The sequence below is a fragment of the Hyperolius riggenbachi genome, chromosome 3, assembly GCF_040937935.1.
Source record: "Hyperolius riggenbachi isolate aHypRig1 chromosome 3, aHypRig1.pri, whole genome shotgun sequence".
Taxonomy (NCBI): domain Eukaryota; kingdom Metazoa; phylum Chordata; class Amphibia; order Anura; family Hyperoliidae; genus Hyperolius; species Hyperolius riggenbachi.
Genome location: NC_090648.1, coordinates 351026232 through 351047867, shown reverse-complemented (window position 1 = coordinate 351047867; position 21636 = coordinate 351026232). Strand labels below are relative to the sequence as shown.

General features: G+C 42.3%; 1 protein-coding gene across 3 annotated transcripts in view; it reads left to right on the top strand.

Annotated features, from left to right (window-relative positions):
• Nucleotides 1-21636, top strand: part of RAB24 (RAB24, member RAS oncogene family) — a 34279-nt gene that overhangs the window by 601 nt on the left and 12042 nt on the right. Inside the window, exons 1-6 of one of the 3 annotated variants that reach the window (XM_068277068.1) lie at nucleotides 23-172; nucleotides 289-462; nucleotides 7757-7825; nucleotides 10854-10932; nucleotides 20249-20316; nucleotides 20396-20495. In XM_068277068.1, coding sequence (XP_068133169.1) covers nucleotides 346-462; nucleotides 7757-7825; nucleotides 10854-10932; nucleotides 20249-20316; nucleotides 20396-20495 — 433 coding nt within the window. In that variant the 5' untranslated portion in view covers nucleotides 23-172; nucleotides 289-345. Of the gene's footprint in view, nucleotides 1-22; nucleotides 173-247; nucleotides 463-7756; nucleotides 7826-10853; nucleotides 10933-20248; nucleotides 20317-20395; nucleotides 20496-21636 lie in introns of those variants that run through there. The other 2 variants (XM_068277069.1, XM_068277070.1) reach the window with 2 other exon arrangements.

The window sequence follows — 21636 nt, the reverse complement described above, 5'->3', positions numbered from 1 at the left end:
GTGCACGGGGGTGTGGCCTGGGCTGATGGGTGGGGTTAGTAGTGAGCAGTGACTGAGCAGCAGAGGCCGCAGGCAGCAGAGATGGGAGTGCAGTGGCTGCCGTAGAGACAGGCGGGAGTGAAGCAGGCAGAGGGGTGAGCTATGCCCGGAGGAGGAGGAGCGCCTTGTACAGGTGATGAATGATGATTAGCGCATATTACATACCTCTCATGACATCCCGACCTGTCACCTCCGCTATGGCCGATAGACCAGCGGGCCTGACAGGTGACTCTGTGCTTTGTCTGCCAGGTGACTGACGCTCTATCATCAGCAGCAGCAGCATCGTCCGTCCCAGCCAGAGCTACCATGAGCGGCCAGAAGGTGGACTGTAAGGTGGTGATGCTGGGGAAGGAGTCGGTGGGGAAGACCAGCCTGGTGGAGAGATATGTCCATCATCGCTTCTTACTGGGACCTTATCAGAATGTGAGTACCGCTTACTGTCTCCGCCACTTCCCTGTCCCCTGCCATTCATGCGGAAAATACTACTGCTCATCACTTCCTTCCCATTGCTGCCTGTCCGGGATGGGATCTGTCCACTACAGCTGCCTTGTTTACTACTCAGGTCTGGTGCTGAGCAGGGTGTTTTTTACCCAAACTCCATTTATCACTGTGTGTAGACAACTTGGTGAGGAAGAACTAAAAGCAAAAGTAGATTTGTGTCCATGAGATCTGTGGGAGAATTGAACTTTATACACTATACAACTGTATATTCGATAGGTAACACAATCAACACTTCAATCGTAATGTTAATCGGAAATAATTGTAATGTTAAGTGGAACACAAAAAGCCATAGAGCTAGTATGGTTGAGAAGAGCAAGTGTTAAAGTCTATAGGGTACGTTCTCCAATCACAGCAATGTCTACAATTTGAAGCATTCTATATGGCTGAATAGTGTGATTTGTATTATTACTACAACATATCTGAAGCCTAGCAGTTGCTCATTCTGTTCACCCAATCTCTGCTTGCAAGCTGCATGGGAAGCCGTGCCTATCTAAACCCAGCTGCATAGGTAACAGCCATGGGTCCCAATGGATATAAGTCCTTAAAGGGAATCTGAAGTGAAAATAAACTTATGATCTAATGATGTGTATGTGTAGTACAGCTAAGAAATAAAACATTAGCAGCAGAGATACGAGAATCTTTTTGTAGTGGAAATGCTATCTGTGTATGGGCCCCTTTAGGTGACACTTTTAGCAGTTCACACCACTCCCCTGTCCCTGCAATTAGATCCTAGCTGGTTTACTGACATACCTCTAAATAACGTCATTGTAACAAAAGGTGCCCAGAGATAGTAGCTGAGGATAATAGTAGCGCAAAAAGTGGGATCAGCGCATCAGGATAATAGTAGGCCAAGTATACTCAGTGATCCTTATCTCTTGGAGTTCAGAAGAAAATTTGAGCCAGCCCACAACAAAGAGGTCCAGAGGCAGATAGCGGTGGCTATAGTATAGTGAGCATGTTCACAAATTCTTAGGGCTGGTTCACATTGGGAGCTTTACCACGATTGCATTTGCATCCGCGATTGTGATTCAACAGCCCCAATCTCGCAAGTTGCCATGATTCAGCGATATTTGCTCTTGTGATTCCTGTTCAATAGAATGAGAATCACAGAGCAATCTCCCCCAAAATGCTGCATGCAGCGCGTTTTGCGATTAATCCAAATCGCAACCGCTGCAGTTTAAATGTATCCATAGGGAAACATTGTAGCAGCGTTTTGCTGATTAGCAAATCACTGAAAAATCGTCCCAATGTGAACCAGCCCTCACTGCTGTGAGTGAAGCTTAACCATACACTGGTCGATTTAATATACATATATTTTTTACTTTGATTATTATAACTTAAATAAATCAAATCAAAAAGTTGTCATTTTTGATGTAGAACTAATTCTTATCGGACTATATTTGATTCAATTGTTAAAATTAATCAATCGGGTATGTCGGGTTATTTAAATCGATGGAACAAGATTTGAGAGCTTTTCATTATGTATTCGAACAACTGTTACTCGATCTGATTCATCAAGGTGCTTATTTTGCGATCGAAAATAGTCTCCGAACGAAGCAAAAAAAATGGATTCCTGTTCGATCGATTCATCTATTTTGGATTGCTTCTAAGAATTGTTAGGTCAATTGATCATCCTATAATCGACCAGTGTATGGCCAGCATTAGTGTGTTTTGAACAAATTAAAAAATATTGTGTTTTACTGTTGTGTACTAAGTGGTGGTCTACTTAAAGGATCACTATTGCGAAAACTGTTTAAACTGTTAACCTTTGAAGAAAAACAGTTATTTGTTACAGCTGATACAAATCCTGCAGTAAATCTGCAGTATGTCTACTTCCTGCTTTAATGAAAGCAGACGTAGGGTTAACATCCTGTGTTTACAAATTATCCACTCTAGTGGGGCAGCTGAGATTCCTGTGCTGATACAGCTGAGAGATAAAATTACGGTTGTGATTAGTCACAGATGAGGGAGTGATTTAAAAAAACATACACGTGTGTTTCAGGGTTGTGACTCACACTACTGATGACAGATCAAGAGGACTGCAAATATGGCAGCCTCCATATCCCTCTCATTTCAAGTGTCCTTTAAAGAGACTCCGTAACAAAAATTGCATCCTGTTTTTTATCATCCTACAAGTTCCAAAAGCTATTCTAATGTGTCCTGGCTTACTGCAGCACGTTCTACTATCACAGTCTCTGTAATAAATCAACTTATCTCTCTCTTGTCAGACTTGTCAGCCTGTGTCTGGAAGGCTGCCAAGTTCTTCAGTGTTGTGGTTCTGCTATGAACTCCCCTTCCAGGCCCCTCTCTGCACACTGCCTGTGTGTTATTTAGATTAGAGCAGCTTATCTCTTCTCTCTTATCTTTTACAAGCTGGATAAATCCTCCTCTGAGCTGGCTGGGCTTTCACATAGTGAGGAATTACAGACAAGGGCAAAGCTGTTTGCAGGAAGAAAAGAGCAGCCTGAAACTTCAGTGCATGAGAGATGCAGGGGGAAAGAAACACACAAATGATCTCTTGAGATTCAAAAGGAAGGCTGTATACAGCCTGCTTGTGTATGGATGTATTTTCTATGTGTGGACATACTGTACATCAACCTACTTCCTGTTTTGGTGACCATTTTGTTTGTTTATAGACAAACTTTTTAAAACTGTTTTTAACCACTTTTAATGCGGCGGGGAGCGGCGAAATTGTGACAGAGGGTAATAGGAGATGTCCCCTAACGCACTGGTATGTTTACTTTTGTGCGATTTTAACAATACAGATTCTCTTTAACTAAAGATCAATCTGTTTTCTGAGTTGTGCATTACCTGGTGATTTTCAAGCCTTCTAACATGAGCACGTCATTGATTATCTCTTATTTGTTGGCATGGTCTGAATACTGTGGTCACTTGTGTATGCGGGGAAATACATACGCTACTCTAGAAGGTTCCTGCTTTCCCTGCTACACCCCCCACCCTTCTTGCTTTTCCCTTCGAGTGTTTACAAAGAAATTCCCCTAGTTATACCAGTTATTGCTTTAATGTAGGCGCAGTACACCATCGGTGATGTAAGTGCCCACGCATGCGCAGAAGCTTTACGGGCGGCCAGCAGGACACCGAGATTGGTTTACATTTTAACCTCGGGAGTCCTTTAAATGGAACCTGTGAGTGAGAGGGATATGTAAGCTGCCATATTTATTTTCTTTAAGTGGATCAGAGATGAATTTTATGTTTTGTGGTAACTGTGCCACTTACACATGTTTTAAAATATAATTTTTTTTTTTTTTAAATCACATTCCCTTGTTAGGTAATGCTAGCTGTGCCGCCCCCCCCCCCCCCCCCCCAGCCATTCCACCGCCGAGGTGTCCCAGGTAGAGGCCTGCAGCGGGTCGAGTACCTGCGGGTAACCCGAAATGTGGGTCGGGTTCGGGTACCCGAATTGATTTAAGGTGCGGGTATGGTTGCGGGTGCGGATCGCGTGTAGTGAAAGCAAGCATGTAAACCTTCTTTAGCTTTTGGTTTTTGTATAAAAATAGGTTTTATTAACTTTACAGCTCAATGTTACTTTAAATGTGCACATTATTATTATTATTATTATTATTATTATTATTATTTATTAGATTTATATAGCGCCAACATATTACGCAGCGCTGTACAATAAATAGGCTTACAGACAATAACAGGGTTGACAGAACAATACAGGTAACAGACCATAGATACAACAATACAGGTAATAGCAATAAGATACACAACACAATGCAGATAATAGTACAATGCCAGATCATAAACTGGAATGGTAGTGGTAAAAAATTACCAGTTCCAAATTCTGGGTAAAGTGCACACAGTCAAGTATGATACACAAGGGAAGAGGGCCCTGCCAAAGGCTTACAATCTAGAGGGAGGGGCTGGTGACACAAAAGGAGGGGGTGCTTTAGAAGAAAATGTAAAAAAGCGGGTAGCGGTTCTGCGGGTGCGGGTCGGGTTGCAGGTATCAAATTCACCAGAAAGCGGGACGGGTGCGGGTATGAAAAAGTGAACCCGCGCAGGCCTCTAGTCCCAGGTCCCAGCTTGCAAGTGCTCATGGGAGCATGTCCTGGGGAGGGAGGAGCAGGCTCATAAGGAGGCATGGCCAGGAACCGGCTTCAGATGCAGTGAGCAGCATAACGTGGTATCGGCAATTCGGCTTCATCCATATCCTACTTGCTGGTAAAGGAAGCGTATACGGCTGTGCTGCGGGCACCTTCATTCATATTCTAGTCGCTGGTGCAGAAAGACTTGGACAATTGTGCTGCGATGCCTATAACATGTGATGCTGTTTGTATAACATAAATTGCATGCATTTCACAGGCAGAGGGAAGGAGAGGAGGGATTTCTCAGGCAAGGGGAAGAAGAGATTCAGATAAGAAGCAGAAAATGGCTGCTCTGATTTTGTAACAATAAGAAATTATAAAATATTAATGAAGCTGTTTGCAATTGTAGTTATGTCAACAGCATAAACTTTTTTTTTTTTTTTTTTTAACTACCATCCTACAAGTTCCTAAACCTATTCTAATGTGCTCTGGCTTACTGCAGCACTTTCTACTATCACAGTCTCTGTAATAAATCAGCTTATCTTTCCCCTGTCGGACTTGTCATCCTGTGTCTGGAAGGCTGCCAACTCTTTAGTGTTGATCTGTTATGCATGCCCCTCTATGCACACTCCTGTGTGTGTTGTTTACACAAGCCAGCAGAGTCTCTTCTCTCTATCAGTGAGAGAAGAGAGCTGGATAAAAATCCTCCTCTGTTAGGATGTGAAAGGAGCTGGCTGACACATATTGAGGAAATACAGACACTGGGCAGAGCTGTCTGCAGGAAGAAACAATCAGCCTGTTAAGCAGCCCATACACTCAGCCGATTTTCTGGCCGACCGATCGATCCCGATCGATTGATCGATTGCAAATCGGTTGGCCAATCGACCGATCGATGGCCGATTTCGATCGATTTCGATGGATTTCCATCGAACTGGCAGGGTGGAAAATTTAGGTCGATCTGAAGAGATTGCTTATCAGTTTGCATTGGCCTTAATGGAAATCTGATGGCAAAAAAATGCCATCAGATCGAATTTCAATAGATTTCAAACTGAAATCTGTTGGAATTCTATCCTGGTAAAAAATGTTCTAAAAACGCATCAGATAGACCATCAGATGCATTTCTTATCTATCTGCTGCCAATCTGACGAGTGTATGGGCACCTTTACTCTTCAGTGCATGAGAGCTGCAAGGGAGGAAGGTAAACACACAAATGATCTCTTGAGATTCAAAAGGAAGGCTGTATACAGCCTGCTTGTGTATGCATGTATTTTCTATGTGTGGACATACTGTACATCATGCTACTTCCTGTTTTGGTGGCCCTTTTTGTTTGTTTATAAACAAACTTTTTTAAAACTGTTTTTGACTACTTTTAATGTGTCGGGGAGCGGCGAAATTGTGACAGAGGGGAATAGGAGATGTCCCCTAACGCACTGGTTTGTTTACTTTTGTGAGATTTTAACAATACAGATTCTCTTTAAGCAATGCACATTGCCTGGCTGGCCTGCTGATGCTCTGCCTCTAATACTTTTAGCCATAGACCCTGAACAAACATGCAGAACAGATGTTTCTGACAAGATTAGCTGCATGCTTTTTTTCAGGTGTGTGATTCAGACACTTCTGACCAGAGCGATCCATTGGACAGCCAGGCAACTAGTATTGTTTAAAACAAAATAAATACGGCAGCCTCCATATCACTCTTACTTCAGGTGTCCTTTAAGTTACACTGATTGGTACAGGATATGGTGAAACGTCAGCTGATATTCAGTAAGCATGCCGAGTCGACCTCAGGCTTTTGTATATACGTAGCTGGTAACTGCTGAAACTGAACCATTTATGTTGCCAAAAATTCTTTCTGTGACCCAGACTTCAACATACAAGGTCAGCTGTAGAGGCAATGACATGAGTAATAGCATTAATTTAAGGTAAGCTGGTGCTAGAAAGTTTCTGGTTGAGTGTCTTTGCCTTCTCCCTTAAAGAGAACCCGAGGTGAGTTTGAAGAATATTATCTGCATACAGAGGCTGGATCTGCCTGTACAGCCCAGCCTCTGTTGCTATCCCAAACCCCCCTAAGGTCCCCCTGCACTCTGCAATCCCTCATAAATCACAGCCACGCTGCTGACAAACAGCTTGTCAGAGCTGGCTGTGTTTATCTCTATAGTGTCAGTCTGCTGCTCTCCCCGCCTCCTGCAGAACTCCAGTCCCCGCCTGCATCCCTTCCCTCCCTGCTGATTGGAGGGAAGGGACGGGGGCAGGGACCGGAGCTATGCAGGAGGCGGGGGAGCAGCTGAGACTGACACTACAGATGTAAACACAGCCTCACAGCACGGCTGTGATTTATGAGGGATTGCAGAGTGCAGGGGGACCTTAGGGGGGGTTGGGATAGCAACAGAGGCAGGGCTGTATAGGCAGATCCAGCCTCTGTATGCAGATAACATTCTTTAAACACACCTCGGGTTCTCTTTAACTTCAAGCACACAAACACAATACAGTATTCTTATTGGGTTATGGGAAATGCCATCTCCGTGTGGCTGCTGATGAGGAGGCTCCACCTACCTACCAGTTTCGCTCAGTGTTTGTGTGCTTTATCAGGGTGTGATCTAACAATATAGCATGCACAAGAGCCAATTGTGTGCATATACTGTGTAGATGTTACAGCAGGCTCCATGCCAAAGCTATGTAATGGCAGGGATTGGGTGTATTGGCTTTGTGCCAGTGGAGAACATGCCTATCTTGTCTCTAAAGCCACATAACATATCTATCATCTTCCAGATGGATTCATACAGGGAGGAAAATGTTTCACCAGAAACTGCTAATAACAAGGAGACTGATATTTAATCCACACCAGATAGTATGATAACTTGCATTTCATAATGATCTACAGCAATCGAGGATCTGAGTTGACAATGGTTTAATTTTTAAATATACTAAAAGTAATCATGTACTAAAATGAGGTAACCAGTTTTTGCAATATAGAGCTGCAGTTAACTAGCTAATTTAAGCCAGGTATTATTAAATTCCACCACCTTACATCTGATTCAAGAAAACCTATGGATATTACATAATTCTATGAAGTAGGTTTTCAAGTAATGGCAGCACAGATTTTGTCTTTTTGAATTATAGAATTGTCTGTCAATCTCATACTGTTTTTTTGTTTTTTGTTTTAGACAATCGGTGCAGCCTTTGTTGCCAAATCCATGATTGTAGGAGGACGCACCGTGACTTTGGGAATATGGGTATGAGCGAGTTATGCTGCCCTCTATTGTTTATTGTACATAATAGATCTGCTACTATTTATTAAGGGGGCTACTAATGATCCAATCTCTCGATCGATCGGTTCCGAACACTGCTATAATTGAATCACTGCTATAATTGATCATGCCCACTAACAAACAAAAATGAACTGACTGATCTGACCAGATTTGTTGGATCATTTTTTTTTTTTTCTTGATAGACCCCATTGATCTGATTGGATCAGTCATCAAGTTCTGTTCCTAAGTGGCCATAATTGATCGTTTCCAATCAGTTATAGCAGTGTTAGGAAACAATCTTTCGGCAGATTGGATCATTTGCGGCCACCTTTTGACTGTGTATTGTTTTATTCTAGGACTAAATGTTTAAGACCTGCATCTTAAAAAAAAAAAAAAAAAAAAAAAAATCCTTTTACATCAGTACTGTTATGTTTTGCAGTGGAGGTTCTAACTCTTCTCATTATGTATTTATACAGTGTTGACATATATAATGTCACTGTGCAGTGGGTAAGTGGTTAGTAGCACTCTCACTCTGCAGTGTTCAAGTCCTCTGTTAAGAACGCTATCTGCTTGGAGTTTGTACATTCTCCTTTATGTTTGCTCAAGAAGCTTTTTTTTCTGGAATGCTCTGGCCTTCTCCCACAACACAACAAAAATCGGTACTATTCCGTTAGCCGGGGGCAACCACTAGGTGGCGTTCATTACTATTCCCCCTCCAGGCCGCCATGGATAGTAGGGAAAGATGTAACTCGGCTGGAGTTTTATCGCCACCTAGTGGTTGCGCCCGCCTAACGGAAAAGAACCCAAAAATCATACCGGAATGTTTGACTTAAGCAAAGTGTGTGTATAAGCATATAGTACAGGGGTGTCAATGCAGAGGAATCTAAAAACTCTTGAACATGTGAGTAAGTGTATAGGGTTTGTGTGTGTGTACAGTATGTGAGTAAGTATAGGGTATATTTGTGCGTTGCATGTAAAAGTGGATTGTATTGGTTTATAGCAAAGTGTAGGGTATATGTGTGTGTATACAGATGAGTGAGTAAAACATATGTGCTAGTGAGTTTATATTATGTGTGCACAGTGTGAAGGTATATCCGTGTGTGTGCATGACATGTAAAATAGTGTAGGTATATGTGTGTATATTATTTATTGTGTTGATGATTAAGTTATAGAGTGGCTTGTGAGGGTTTTTCTTGTTGTTGTTGTAAAGCATTGTGTAGATTTCAGTGGGTTGTGATGTTGGTGTGTGAATTTGTGTGTGGACATGATGTTTTGTGTATATGACAGTATAATTTCAGTGTTCACAAAAGGTTTTTTTTTTTTTTTTTTCCCTTCCTGGTGATGGGCAATATTGTGACATACTGTTGATTGTGTCAGAGTTTGAAAGTTTCTGTTAAGTATTTTGTTTTAGTGGATGAGCTACAATGTATGGGGCAAGTGCTGTGTTTCAGTGCGAAAGGGCTGTGTAGTGACTCGTGCAGGGTTTAGTGTCACTTTCTGCCAGTTGTTCATATTGCATTTTGTGTGTGTGTGTGTGTGTGTGTGCTATTCATTTTGAGCTGGTTTGTTTGCAAGTGAATTGAATGTTTAGTGGTTTTTATCGCTGTCTGTGTGACTAAGTTGAGGCATGTGGGGCAGACTGTAAAGTACAGTATATGCAGCTGTTATATGAGAGAAATTGTATAGTTTACTTAACTGCTAAAGGTTTTAGGGTTTTTACCCACCCCCCCCCCCCCCCCCCCAAGCCACTTCTGAGGCAGCCCGGTCTACCTCGGTGTCCCGCTGGCCACCCGTAAAAATCTGCTACCCAGCGGTGGGTCAGCTGTTCCGCGTCCACATCATCTGTCATGTACTGCGCAGGCGCCGCTGAAGAGCCGACCCGCCGGCAGGTCGCCGATCATTATGGACGGCCAGCAGGACCAGGGCTGTGGCGAGGGACTGAAGCTGCTGCTATAGGTTGGTAGAAGTCCCTGGTAAGTAAACATAGATTGTATTCGTTGCCTTGGAAGTCCTTTAAGGTTCCTGGCAATTTTGGCATATCAGCTGTGTCAGTATTAATACAGCAATAACTTTTTAATACCTTTGACATCAAATTGATACATGCATAGTTTTGTTTTTTTTAAGGACATACTAGGCTTTCTTTGGGTAATATTTTTTTTTAATTTCACATGCACTTTATCAAAGAAAATTAGGGGGCATGCACGCGTACCTTGTATGTCCAGGAACACACAGGCACAGATCTGGACATATGAGGTACGTCCATAAACGGGAAGAGGTTAGGACCTGTACACACGGTCAACCAAACCGCCTGGTTATCGTCTGACTTTGGTCTGTTAGACGACAATCAGGCATGTGTACGCATGGCAAACTACTAGAAGAGTGACTGATAAAAGGCGGTTTGCCCGATCCATCCAAAGTATTAACTCACACAACTGTCGGGCTGATATTGTGCAGTTGGCCACGTGTACAGTGTTGTTTGAACGACGTACTTGTTTTAAATGCAGCCATGTAGTGCAGGATAGTCGTAGTGTTGATTGTGCACTACTATTTTGTGCTGTTTGTATTCCTGTTGTGCTGATTCTGTAGTGTTCAGACTGCATGCATACTGTAGGAAAGACATCTGTGAGTGCATAATGTAGAACTGTGACTACAGATGTATGTTATGTTTTGTGACTTGATGTATACTGTATTGTGAGTTGATGGCAGGGTGAAGGGAGCAACATTCATGACTGATATTTCAAGTCTGAGGATCCAAGGATTCCTGTCTCTCTACAGAATAATAATAATAATATTATATGAAAACAGAATGTGACATGATCCTATATGGTGGGCGGAGCTTCTCATGAGTGTGGATAGATTGTGTGAGGGTCTCGGGACCAATATATGTGCGAGTGTGGAAGGATGCAAAGGCCAAATATGGCTAGTATTGTGGTAGTGTGTGGGTAGGGTTTGTGTTGTCTCCTTGTTTGATAAACCATTGCACTATTATAGTTTATTGTTTTTTTTCCTTCAGGACACTGCTGGTTCAGAGCGTTATGAGGCCATGAGCCGAATCTATTATCGTGGAGCCAAAGCTGCAATAGTCTGCTATGGTATGAACATTCTTGTTTTGCTTATCTCCTGCAGTATGAATTTTCACTCTGGGCATTTGAGTACTGGCATTTAGATTCCACTCACTTTACCTTGATATGTTTAGGGTTTATATTAATTACCATACGTGCATCAGTGTATTGCCCAACTCCTCTTTGCCAAGTGCTGCACTTGGCTGATTTTTCTAACCATCCAGCTGCCACAATAAAGCCCCCTGACAACATTAGTAAACTCTCTGATTTAGATCAAGCAATAAAACGCTGGAGCACACTGGGAGGGGATCTGTGGTCACTAGACTGTTTGGAGAGATTTGAAGTTGTTAGAACTGGACAACACACGGGGCACTGGTACATTGGGGTCATAATTTTCTAGCACTCATCCAACTATGGGGAATGCCAACAACTTCTATCACACAAATTAAATCTACAACTTTGGCACTATAAGTATGCTGAATGTGGCATTGCTCACTATTGACCACATCTTGACCACAAAGCTATGGCTTTACTCCACTCTTCTCTAAAAATATGTTTTAGCTAACAGTACCATACCTCTATTCTTTTGCTGTTATTAACCCTCCTTAGCGTTCTGGACAAGCTGAGCCCCAACCCCCCCCCCCCCCCCCCCCCCCCCGAGATCCCATGCGCAGCCTGGCCAATCAGTGCCAGGCAGCACTGAGGGGTGGATCGGGACTCCCTGTGACGTTGATGACGTCATTCCGTTTAATCATGCAGCTAGCGCTAGGCTAGCTACATGATTAAAAAAAAAAATTGGGTTACAAAAACCTGGAATCAAATGCCAGGGAGGTTAAAGGTCTACCCTTTTTGAGAGGTCTTTTACTAGGTTTTGAAAAATAGTTGAAGTTATTTCCTCCCATGCACATGTATTAGTAAGGTCGGACTCTGTTGTTGGGTGATAGAGCCTAGCTCACATTCTGGTTACTCCAGAGTAGTGGAAGTCAGGTCTGGACTCTACAAGCCATTCAGGTTCCTCCACACCACACTTTTTATGGATCATTCTTTGTGCAAAAATGCATTGTCATTATTATTATTATTTGTATTTATAAAGTGCCAACATATTATGCAGCGCTGGACATTAATTTAGGTTACAGACAATATTTAGGGGTGACATACAGCAATATGACAATACAGGAATACACGAAAACCAGATCACACAGCACAGTATGAGGTAATGCTTAGTCAGTCACTGGAGGGGAGCACGGAGATTAGGCAAGTTAGGTTCACTCAGATGCATAGCATGGGTTCACAGTAATGGGGGTGCATGATCAGGTATGACACAAAAGGAGGAGGACCCTGCCCAAAGGCTTACAATCTAGAGGGAGAGGTAGGGACACGAATGGTAGGGGACCAGAGTTCAGCTGTGGGTTTAGAGCATACCGAACGAATCAAAAAGTGCTGTCAGAAAACTGTTCTCTTAAGCCTGGTACACACATTCAATTTTGATTGGCCAAACAATGAACAATTAATTTACCACCTCCATGTGGTGGTATAAGAAGTTACCTACACAATCTGTTAATGGCATTCATAATCTGTTGGCCCTCATACTACATGGATGTGTGTATGCACCCTGAAGCCTAGTACAAACTTTCAATTATGATTGGCCAATTGTACCACCTCCATGTAGTATGAGCGTTAACAGATATTGGATACCATGAGCAGATTGTGTAAGTAAACCCTCATACTACATGGAGGTGGTAAAATTGGTAAGTGATTGGCCAATCATAATTGAAATTGTGTACCAGGGTTTAGAGTTGAAAGCAGACGGTCTCCTAGCAAGTAATTACCTGCTCTAGCATTCTTCTGACACTCTGCCAGATGATGATCCAGCATTCATCACTGCAGGGAATGCCTTCCCACTACTGTAGCATCCAGTGGCAGCTTGTGTCCCTCTACTGCACACTGAACAGTAAGTGCTAACCTGTTACATTACTCAATGATCCTGATCTTTAAAGGGAACCTGAGGTAAGAGAGATCTGGAGGCTGACCTTTCCTTTTAAACAATACACATTTCCTGGCTGTCCTGCTGAGCCTGTCTCAAAACTTTTAGCCATAGACCCCAAACAAGCATGCATATTTGGTGCTCTGACTGGATTAGCAGCATGCTTGTTTCAGGTGTGTGATTCAGACACTACTGCAGACATAGAGATCAGCTGGACTGCCAGGCAACTGGTAACTGGTATTGTTTAAAAGGAAATAAAATCTTATATGGGTGGACAAATTGTATCTGCTGTTACCATACATATTACCAGTCTGCCATAGTGTGGACCTAACCTCCCACACACTATTTATTATACTGTAATATAATCTCACACAGCTAGCCACCAGTAATATTCAGTCTAACGTCTTCAGACTCCGATAGATAGATAGATAGATAGATAGATAGATAGATAGATAGATAGATAGATAGATAGATAGATAGATAGATAGATAGATAGATAGATTTTAATAGTTGCTGAGTAAAACTAGAGATGTTAATAAAAGTATGTTCTGATTACCAAATATTCTATATAAACCTTATACATTGTTTGTGATAAATGGCATCAAAAGGGACTGAAGACTGTATTTGAGTCCTGGAAAAATTTCTAGCAATGTTTTATTTTTTGTACAACTTAATTTGACTCGAGGGACACCAACGTCCGGTTCAGATGGCCATCTCCTGGCGTCTCATTTCTTCACGCTCAAATCGTTTTTCTGCTGCATTTTGAATTCTCGGTGTACCTTTTTATAAATGCCATTATTCCAAAAATAAGACCTAACCCTAAATTAAACCATATCATGATTTTTCAAGATGTTTGAGAATGCTCAAAATACAAGCCCTTGTTACAGTTCATAAAAAGTAAATTCAATTAGTTGCCACCCAGCTGCCGTATACATGTAAAATCAATTATCAATAGAATGCAGCAGGACTGATAGGCCCTTTACCAAGGAAAGCAGACACCCCTAAAAGAATTGCACGCAAAACACTCCGTGACTAGATCCAGAACCTTAAGGGCTCGTTTCCACTAGGTGCAATTTGCTGTCTTTCCCTTTATGTGAATTCTGATGGGGCAATGCAGCCTATTGAAATCTGCCTTGGATTCACATGCAGAGTTAAAAATGGACAGCATACAGCAAAAACTCGCATCACGTGTGTGAATCCTTATGGTGTGTCTCAGATGCACGCCGGCTAGATAGGCCTCTAGGGTTTGCAAGTGTCAAGCTTTCGGGAAATGTAGATTGTTGTACATGGAAAAAGAAAATGGAGTCACTAGAAAAATATGGTGGAATTCTGGATTTAATGTTCCACAGTGGGAGAACATGACTATATTATTATTATTATTATTATTATTATTATTATTATTATTATTATTATTATTATTATTATTATTATTATTATTTTTATTTATTTATTTTTTGAAGAATAACTGTAAATTGTTCATGGAAAATAAGCCCTAACTAAGTTTGGAGCAAAAATTATTTGAGAAGACCCTGTCTTATTTGGGGGGAAATGTGGTTAGGGTATTAGTCACTGGCAGAGATCTATCAGATCCTGTACAAGGAAAATTTGAAACAAAAATGGTGTAAAAGTGGAACAAGTGATGCGATTGGGGAATTACCTGCACAATTGCATCAGCTTTGCTTCAGTTTTCTTATTTATTGTAATAAATCTGCCCCATGGAATAAACTGAAGGCATTTCACTGAATGCTGTGAATTTATGGTGACTCCAGAGTGGAAGCATCATTTCTGTTCTCATCCCCTCCCTGTTTTTTTTTTTTTTTTTTTTTCTTCCTTCATCTTTCATTCCCTTCATATTTTATTTTTTTTTACTCTATAATTTTGCTTATTGTCTTTCTTTTTTTTTTTCTTTTTTTTATCTATATATTTCCTATTTTTAATTTATTTTTTACTGGGTACTGACAGAATTTGCAGTTTGGTACACCTTTTCAAATCTGAGGGCAATCTCTAGTTTGCTAACAGCTCCGACACTATTATACTGGGCTGCTTGTTTGCTGCACCGGTGTATGTACCGTACGTATTCATTATTTCTTTGCTGTGAAATGTAGTGTGCAGTTCTTTCTAGGTTATATAAAAGTAACAAAAAAAGTAAACTGAAGGAAGGAAAGACCCGCTCAAATTAAGCAGGTTGCATGTAATAAAATTTTGGACAGGTTAAGTACATTAACTTAAAATATTTGCTGGTCTGTTTTTTTTTTTTTGTTTTGTTTTTTTTATGTCCATAAACTGTAGCGTCTTTGCAGCCATTTTTTCCTCTCATTGTCTTTTATCAGCATAATATTATCATTAGCAAAGCTATCAGGAAATGGAGTCAAAGTTTCCTGACATGGACAGCAGTATGATGGGTAGTGACACTCCTCTCTATACTAAATATTCACTTTCAGTCAGCTCGAGTGTTTCAGGCCACGTTCACAGTGGCACTAAAAAACATTTGATTTAGCGGAACAAAATGGAACAGATGCAAACGGATCCTATGCAAAGAAATGGGATCTGTTCACTGTGGAACCGTTCGGGCCATTACGACAAATGGAATGAGAATTTGGGTCCTGTACGATAGTTGTGGATTGGCCAGATGAAGAGGAGGCTAATGGTGGGAATACACGGGTCGATCCAGCGGCCGATTAGCCGCCGGATCGACCTCAGCCGCATCCCTGCTCGTCCGCGCGGGTCGATTGCCGCTCGTCCCCGCTTCTTTATCAGCGCTCGATTCCCTGCCATTGTCCGCCGGCAGGGATCGAGCGGGCGGGAGTCGAGCGGCTTGACCCGGCCAGCTGATAATATTCAGCTGGCCCCATCAGCTGGTCGATACCCGGTACAGAAACATACCGTGTATCCCCAGCATAACAGAGTTAATGCTAGCCTACAGGAACACAGTGTTCATTAAAGGACTACTGTGGGGGGAAAAAAGAGTTGAACTTACCTGGGGCTTCTAATGGTCCCCCGCAGACATCCTGTGCCCGTGCAGCCACTCACCGATGCTCCGATCCCCGCCTCCGGTCCACTTCTGGAATTTCCAACTTTAAAGTCGGAAAAACACTGACTGTGCGGCCGTGGTGACGTCATTGGGAGCGAGGGCGTGGCCGCACAGGCACAGTGGTATTCCAACTTTAAAGTCGTAAATTCCAGAAGTGAACCGGAGGCGCGGATCGGAGCATCGGTGAGTGGCTGCTCAGGATGTCTGCGGGGTCAGATCCCTGCACAGCAGAAACGCTGATTTACTGGTCCGAGCCCCAACAGGCTCCCATTGATTCGCAATAGACCAATGGAAATTGTCCTTCCCCAAGTAAGATTCTCATTGGTTCATTGAGGAAAAGACTATTGAAAATTCTTCCTGGTAGGGAGGATTCCCATTGGTTGTTTGCAAGCCACTGGGAGCCTGATGCTTCTGATGAGGCTTTGGGATCGGTATGCTGGCGTTTCTAGCATGCAGGGACCAAATGGGCTGCAGCAAAGGAATGTGGTGACGGGTAGTAAGCAGATGATGAAGGAAGTGGAACAGAAAACCGGATGAAAAACTGATGCCAAAGGTAACAAACAAATCTGATTAAAGTGGACCTGAACTCTTGCACAGGACAGAAGGAAAACATAGAAAAATTTACCCTGTATGTATTTAGAGAGTTTAGCCTGTCTAATATTCCCCCCCCCCCCCATATGTGACTAATCACAAGTTGTAATTTGGTCTCTCCCCTGTGTCACATGACTGCCACAGCAGAGATGGCAGATAAGCTCATTTGAAAGTACAGGCTGTCGTCTGTGACGATGACCCTCCTTCCCAGACTTCTGTACCTTTTTAGGGCCCTCCCTATCCCCATAAAAAAGGGGCCTGTCCGACATCTTCAATCTTTAATCCAAAAACTAATCTGGAGAAAGCGGAAGGCACGCATTAAAGGGATACTGTAGGGGGGTCGGGAGAAAATGAGTTGAACTTACCCAGGCTTCTAATGGTCCCCCGCAGACATCCTGTGCCCGTGCAGTCAGTCACTGATGCTCCGGCCCCGCCTCCGGTTCACTTCTGGAATTTCAGACTTTAAAGTCTGAAAACCACTGCGCCTGCATTGCCGTGTCCTTGCTCCCGCTGATGTCACCAGGAGCGTACTGCGCAGGCCCAGTATGGTCTGTGCCTGCGCAGTACACTCCTGGTGACATCAGCGGGAGCGAGGACACAGCAACGCAGGCGCAGTGGTTTTCAGACTTTAAAGTCTGAAAATTCCAGAGGTGAACCAGAGGCGGGGCCGGAGCATCAGTGACTGACTGCACGGGCACAGGATGCCTGCGGGGGACCATTAGAAGCCCCGGGTAAGTTCAACTCATTCTCCCCCCCCCCCCCTACAGTATCCCTTTAAGTACACAACATTGGCACGCACCAAAGACTTGGTTTATATGCTCCCCTTTTACTTAACTATCATTTAGCAGCACCATTAGCTCCACTAGCCGCCATTAATTCCAAAAACTCTGCACCACTCTGGGTAGACCTAGAGTCCCAATTACTGACTCCCTTGACATTGCCAGGAATAATGTGAGCAAGGAATATTCCTGTCTCCGCTATTAAAACTATCACCGATCTCTTCCCATTGTATGGGATTATGGGCTAAATCCACCGCCTGCAATCCCATGTATCATGCATGACTAACATTTTTAATAATCCAGACTTTCCAGAAGACCTACCGCAATACTAGACAATTTACTTGGTGGATCGCTAAAGGTTTTAATACACTTGGTAGGTTTGTTTCAGCTTTTAAGATTAGTTCTTCTACACAATTTGGAAACCACAACAATGTTCCTGTTGAGGAGTCTACTAGACTGACCAAATTTTTTTTTTTTTTTTTTTTTTTTTTACATAGCATAGGCAAAGACCAAGACGTTTTACTATATGTACCTTTTGAGGTTAGATAGAAAAAGGCCTTATTTCAGAACTGTATGCTACGTTTTACTAGCCTAATTCTGATAACAAACTAAAAGTACAGGTGGACTGGGAAACAAATTGTGGGTCTTCTATAACAGATGACAGATGGGCCCATTGCTGTACCACACTTACGAAAAACTCTTTATTTTACTCCTCAATAGAGACTTCTATGAGGCTCCTCCACAGGACATATTATACACCTGCCAGGATAAATCTTTTTACCCCACACAATCAGATCTTTGTTTTAGAAATTGTCATCAGAGGGGAAATCTCTGGCATATATGGTGGGATTGCCCAATTGCAAAACGCTTCTGGTCTGATATTTGGAACAAAATCAAGCTAATGCTGGGAGTTACTTGCAGCTGGACCCGTACATAGCATTGCTGGGTGATAGACCAAGGGCTGTTAAATATTCCAAAAATAAATTAATACAATTCATTATGGCGCAGGCTAAAAGGTATTTGGCGTCACAGTGGAAGAAAGCTTCCCTGCATGTTGATGAAGTTTTAAAGGGGCTAAATAATACAATGTTGTCTGAACACATCAGAGCAAAGATCTTAGATTGGAAAATGTCCACAATATTTGGACACCGTGGGTTGATTACCAAGATAACCAAGGCCTTTCATACACGCTACACTTCTATTGATATGATCATCTTATGTGATCATGGTTGTCTGCGGATGGAGATGTGCTGGCACACCCATTTCGTGATGTATGGTGACACTGTGGATATGTTTATCTTAAAGGGGAACTTCAGCCTAAACAAACATACTGTCATTAAGTTACATTAGTTGTGTTAATTAGAATAGATAGGTAATATAATTTTTTACCCACCCTGTTTTAAAAGAACAGGCAAATGTTTGTGATTCATTGGGGCTGCCATCTTTGTCATGGGGGCAGCCATCTTTTTGGTTGAAAGGAGGTGACAAGGAGCAGGAGACACAGTTGCAACTGTCCTGTGTCCTGATAACCCCTCCCAGCTGCACACGCTAGGCTTCAAATGTCAAATTCAAAATGAAAAAAAAAAAAAAAAAATTGCACCAAAACAGCAGAACGAGAGCAACAACATCAGAAATCCCATCATGCGTTGCACAGCATCAGGGGAAAAAAGCCCGGGCAGTTTTCTTCTGTGCAGCTAAAAATGAGGCTTGGATAAGAGAAACAAAGTTCTGATGCTGTGAAACTGTTAAAGAAACACCAGGCCTTTTCAGTGCTGCTGAGTCGATTTTTAGTCCGGAGGTTCACTTTAAGTTGGTTTTGAATTTTGGTGAGGAATACTCCCTTTTCCCTTCTTGCTCTACTGGCAAGCACCATCGGCATGCTGTGGTATTGCCACTCATGGTGCGGCCTTTTACCCAATTTCCCCTCTCCCCCTTGCCTTCTCTTTTTGTCCCTTTCCCTTTCTATTCTATTTTGAACATATGGGAATCTTGAACCAGGTTAATATGTGTTCTACGTGTTTCTAATTTGCTCCTGATTCTGTTATTACATTGTCATTTGACCTGCAATCTTTAATGTAAACCCCATGTGTGGGGTAATTGTTAATATTGTTCATGTCAAGTTTTATTTTCAATAAACACCATTGAAATGAAAGTACAGGCTGTTAACAATATGTCTGCTTCCATGAATCAGGAAGTAGAAACAGTGAATTATTTTAGGATTTGTATCAGCTGTAACAAATGTTTTTCTTTTAAAAGGTTATTATGCTGTTTTGTATCTTTTAGAGCAGAGAAGTCGTTCTGAGTTCAGGTCCGCTTTAAAGCAAACCTGAACTGAAAATTGAAAGTCAAAATAAACATACACTGCTTATACTTACCTCCCACGTATTCTACTCATCAATTGTTTACTCCTCTCCTGTGTCCTGTTTGTCCAAAGTGATTAATGGAATTCTCTGTCCTCCATTTTGAAAATGGCCATTACCCCATAACAGCTTGCTGGTCAGCACACTGTTGCACTGTAATATTGCCCACAAAAGCCATAGGGAAACCTGGAGATTACCTTGCACATCAGTTTTCCTTTCAGTTACAACGGACAGCAACTGATATATAACTGACTGCAACTGATATATTTCAGTTCTGACAAAATCTTGACAGAACTGGAAGGAATCCTTGTTAGAAGAAAATGGTGAGCTTGTTAGAGGAACTGACGGCGAGGTAAGTATATAGTATTAATTTGCAGGTACATCATGTGTTTGTTTTTAAATCATTTTACTCAGTTCAGGTTCCCTTTAAACAAAAAACTGATCAGTTTGTGCAAGATCAGTTTTTCATCTGGTAAATGTTTTGCCTGCAAAAATGAGAAAATGTATACATTTGCTATAGTGCCTGAATAAATATGTAATGTTATAGTACTGCAGTGGAGAAATATGGTCCAGTGTTAACAGTTGTGTCCATTTGTCACAGATCTCACCGACCGCACTAGTTTTGACAGAGTAAAATTTTGGGTGAATGAACTGCAGAACTTTGAGGAGGTTTGTATACATCGATACAGCTACAACAGATTCTCAATGTCTGGCCTCCCTGTTCTAACTTGTGTTATTCTATTAACAGAACTGCAGGATTTATATTTGTGGAACAAAGAATGACCTGGTTGAGAATGACCGAAGTAGAAGACAGGTTGACTTCCATGATGTACAAGATTATGCAGATGGTAAAATCCCAGTGCTGACCAAAATCGCGTTGCTTGGCAGATAGATTTTCTAAAAAAAAAAATTAAATCTAAGGACTGTCAGCGAGTTTTAATGATTATTTATAAATTATTTAGTAAATGTTTGCCCCATTGTACAAATCTTACCTCACCCTGATTTACATCCATACATTTATAATTGATTGTGTCATCTTTACTGCTGGCAAGGTGCATCACTGGACAGTAACGTGGGATAAACTATATTCATTAATAAAGGTAACGGTGCTCCTAATTTAAACAAATATGTAAAAACAAACATCACCCTAAGTGAGGTTTGTAAATGGTGGGAGGGGGGAAGGAGGTGTGCGTCTACTTACCTGTGGGGTTAGCTCCTTAGGACCCTGGCTATATGTGTACCTCCATCTTGGCTGTCCCTGTGCTACAGGTATCTCTGCCCAAACTAGCTGCGGTGATGTCATGCATCCCCAGCCACTGCAGTGTATGCTGGGAGATGTAGTCCGATAATGTGATTATATCACAACAGCTACGTCGAGATAAAGCACAGGGATAGCCAAGATGGTGGCCCACTTATAGACAGGTGACTAGGGGGCAATGCCCTGTAGGTAAGTAAATGCACCTTATCACACCATTTCTGAACCTCCCATAGGGGTAAGTTTTGTTTTAAATATTTGGTAAATGTGTTGCTCTGGTCTATTTAAATAAAGTTAAGTGCTTTTCCTAATGCTTCCATGGCAGCACCTACGGGTAGTGGTCCCGCCCCTACCTCCCATAGGACAGGTAACTAGATAAGTTTGGAGCACGCCCCCCACACCTCGTCTATGTTTTTCGTCCTCGCCGTCAGGACAGGTAGCAGATTTGCTGGCACTCCTATCAGTACTACCAGGGTAGCCTCTCCTGGTAGGGCTTACAGACCCTAATAGGGTCTCACGGCCATTTCCCCCCCCCCCCCCGTTCTGCTGGTCTTGGGGGGGACTGCTCTATGGCGTCCTACTGGGGCTGTCAAGTGGAGGGTTAAATACCTCTCCGTTTGGACGCCATAGCTATTCTCATATTGCTGGCTAAAAGCTAGTAAAGTGGCGCAGCAGGGGTAGCTTTTTGTGCCTTTCTGTAGGTTTGGGACTCACCCTATTGCCGTTCCCTGCTG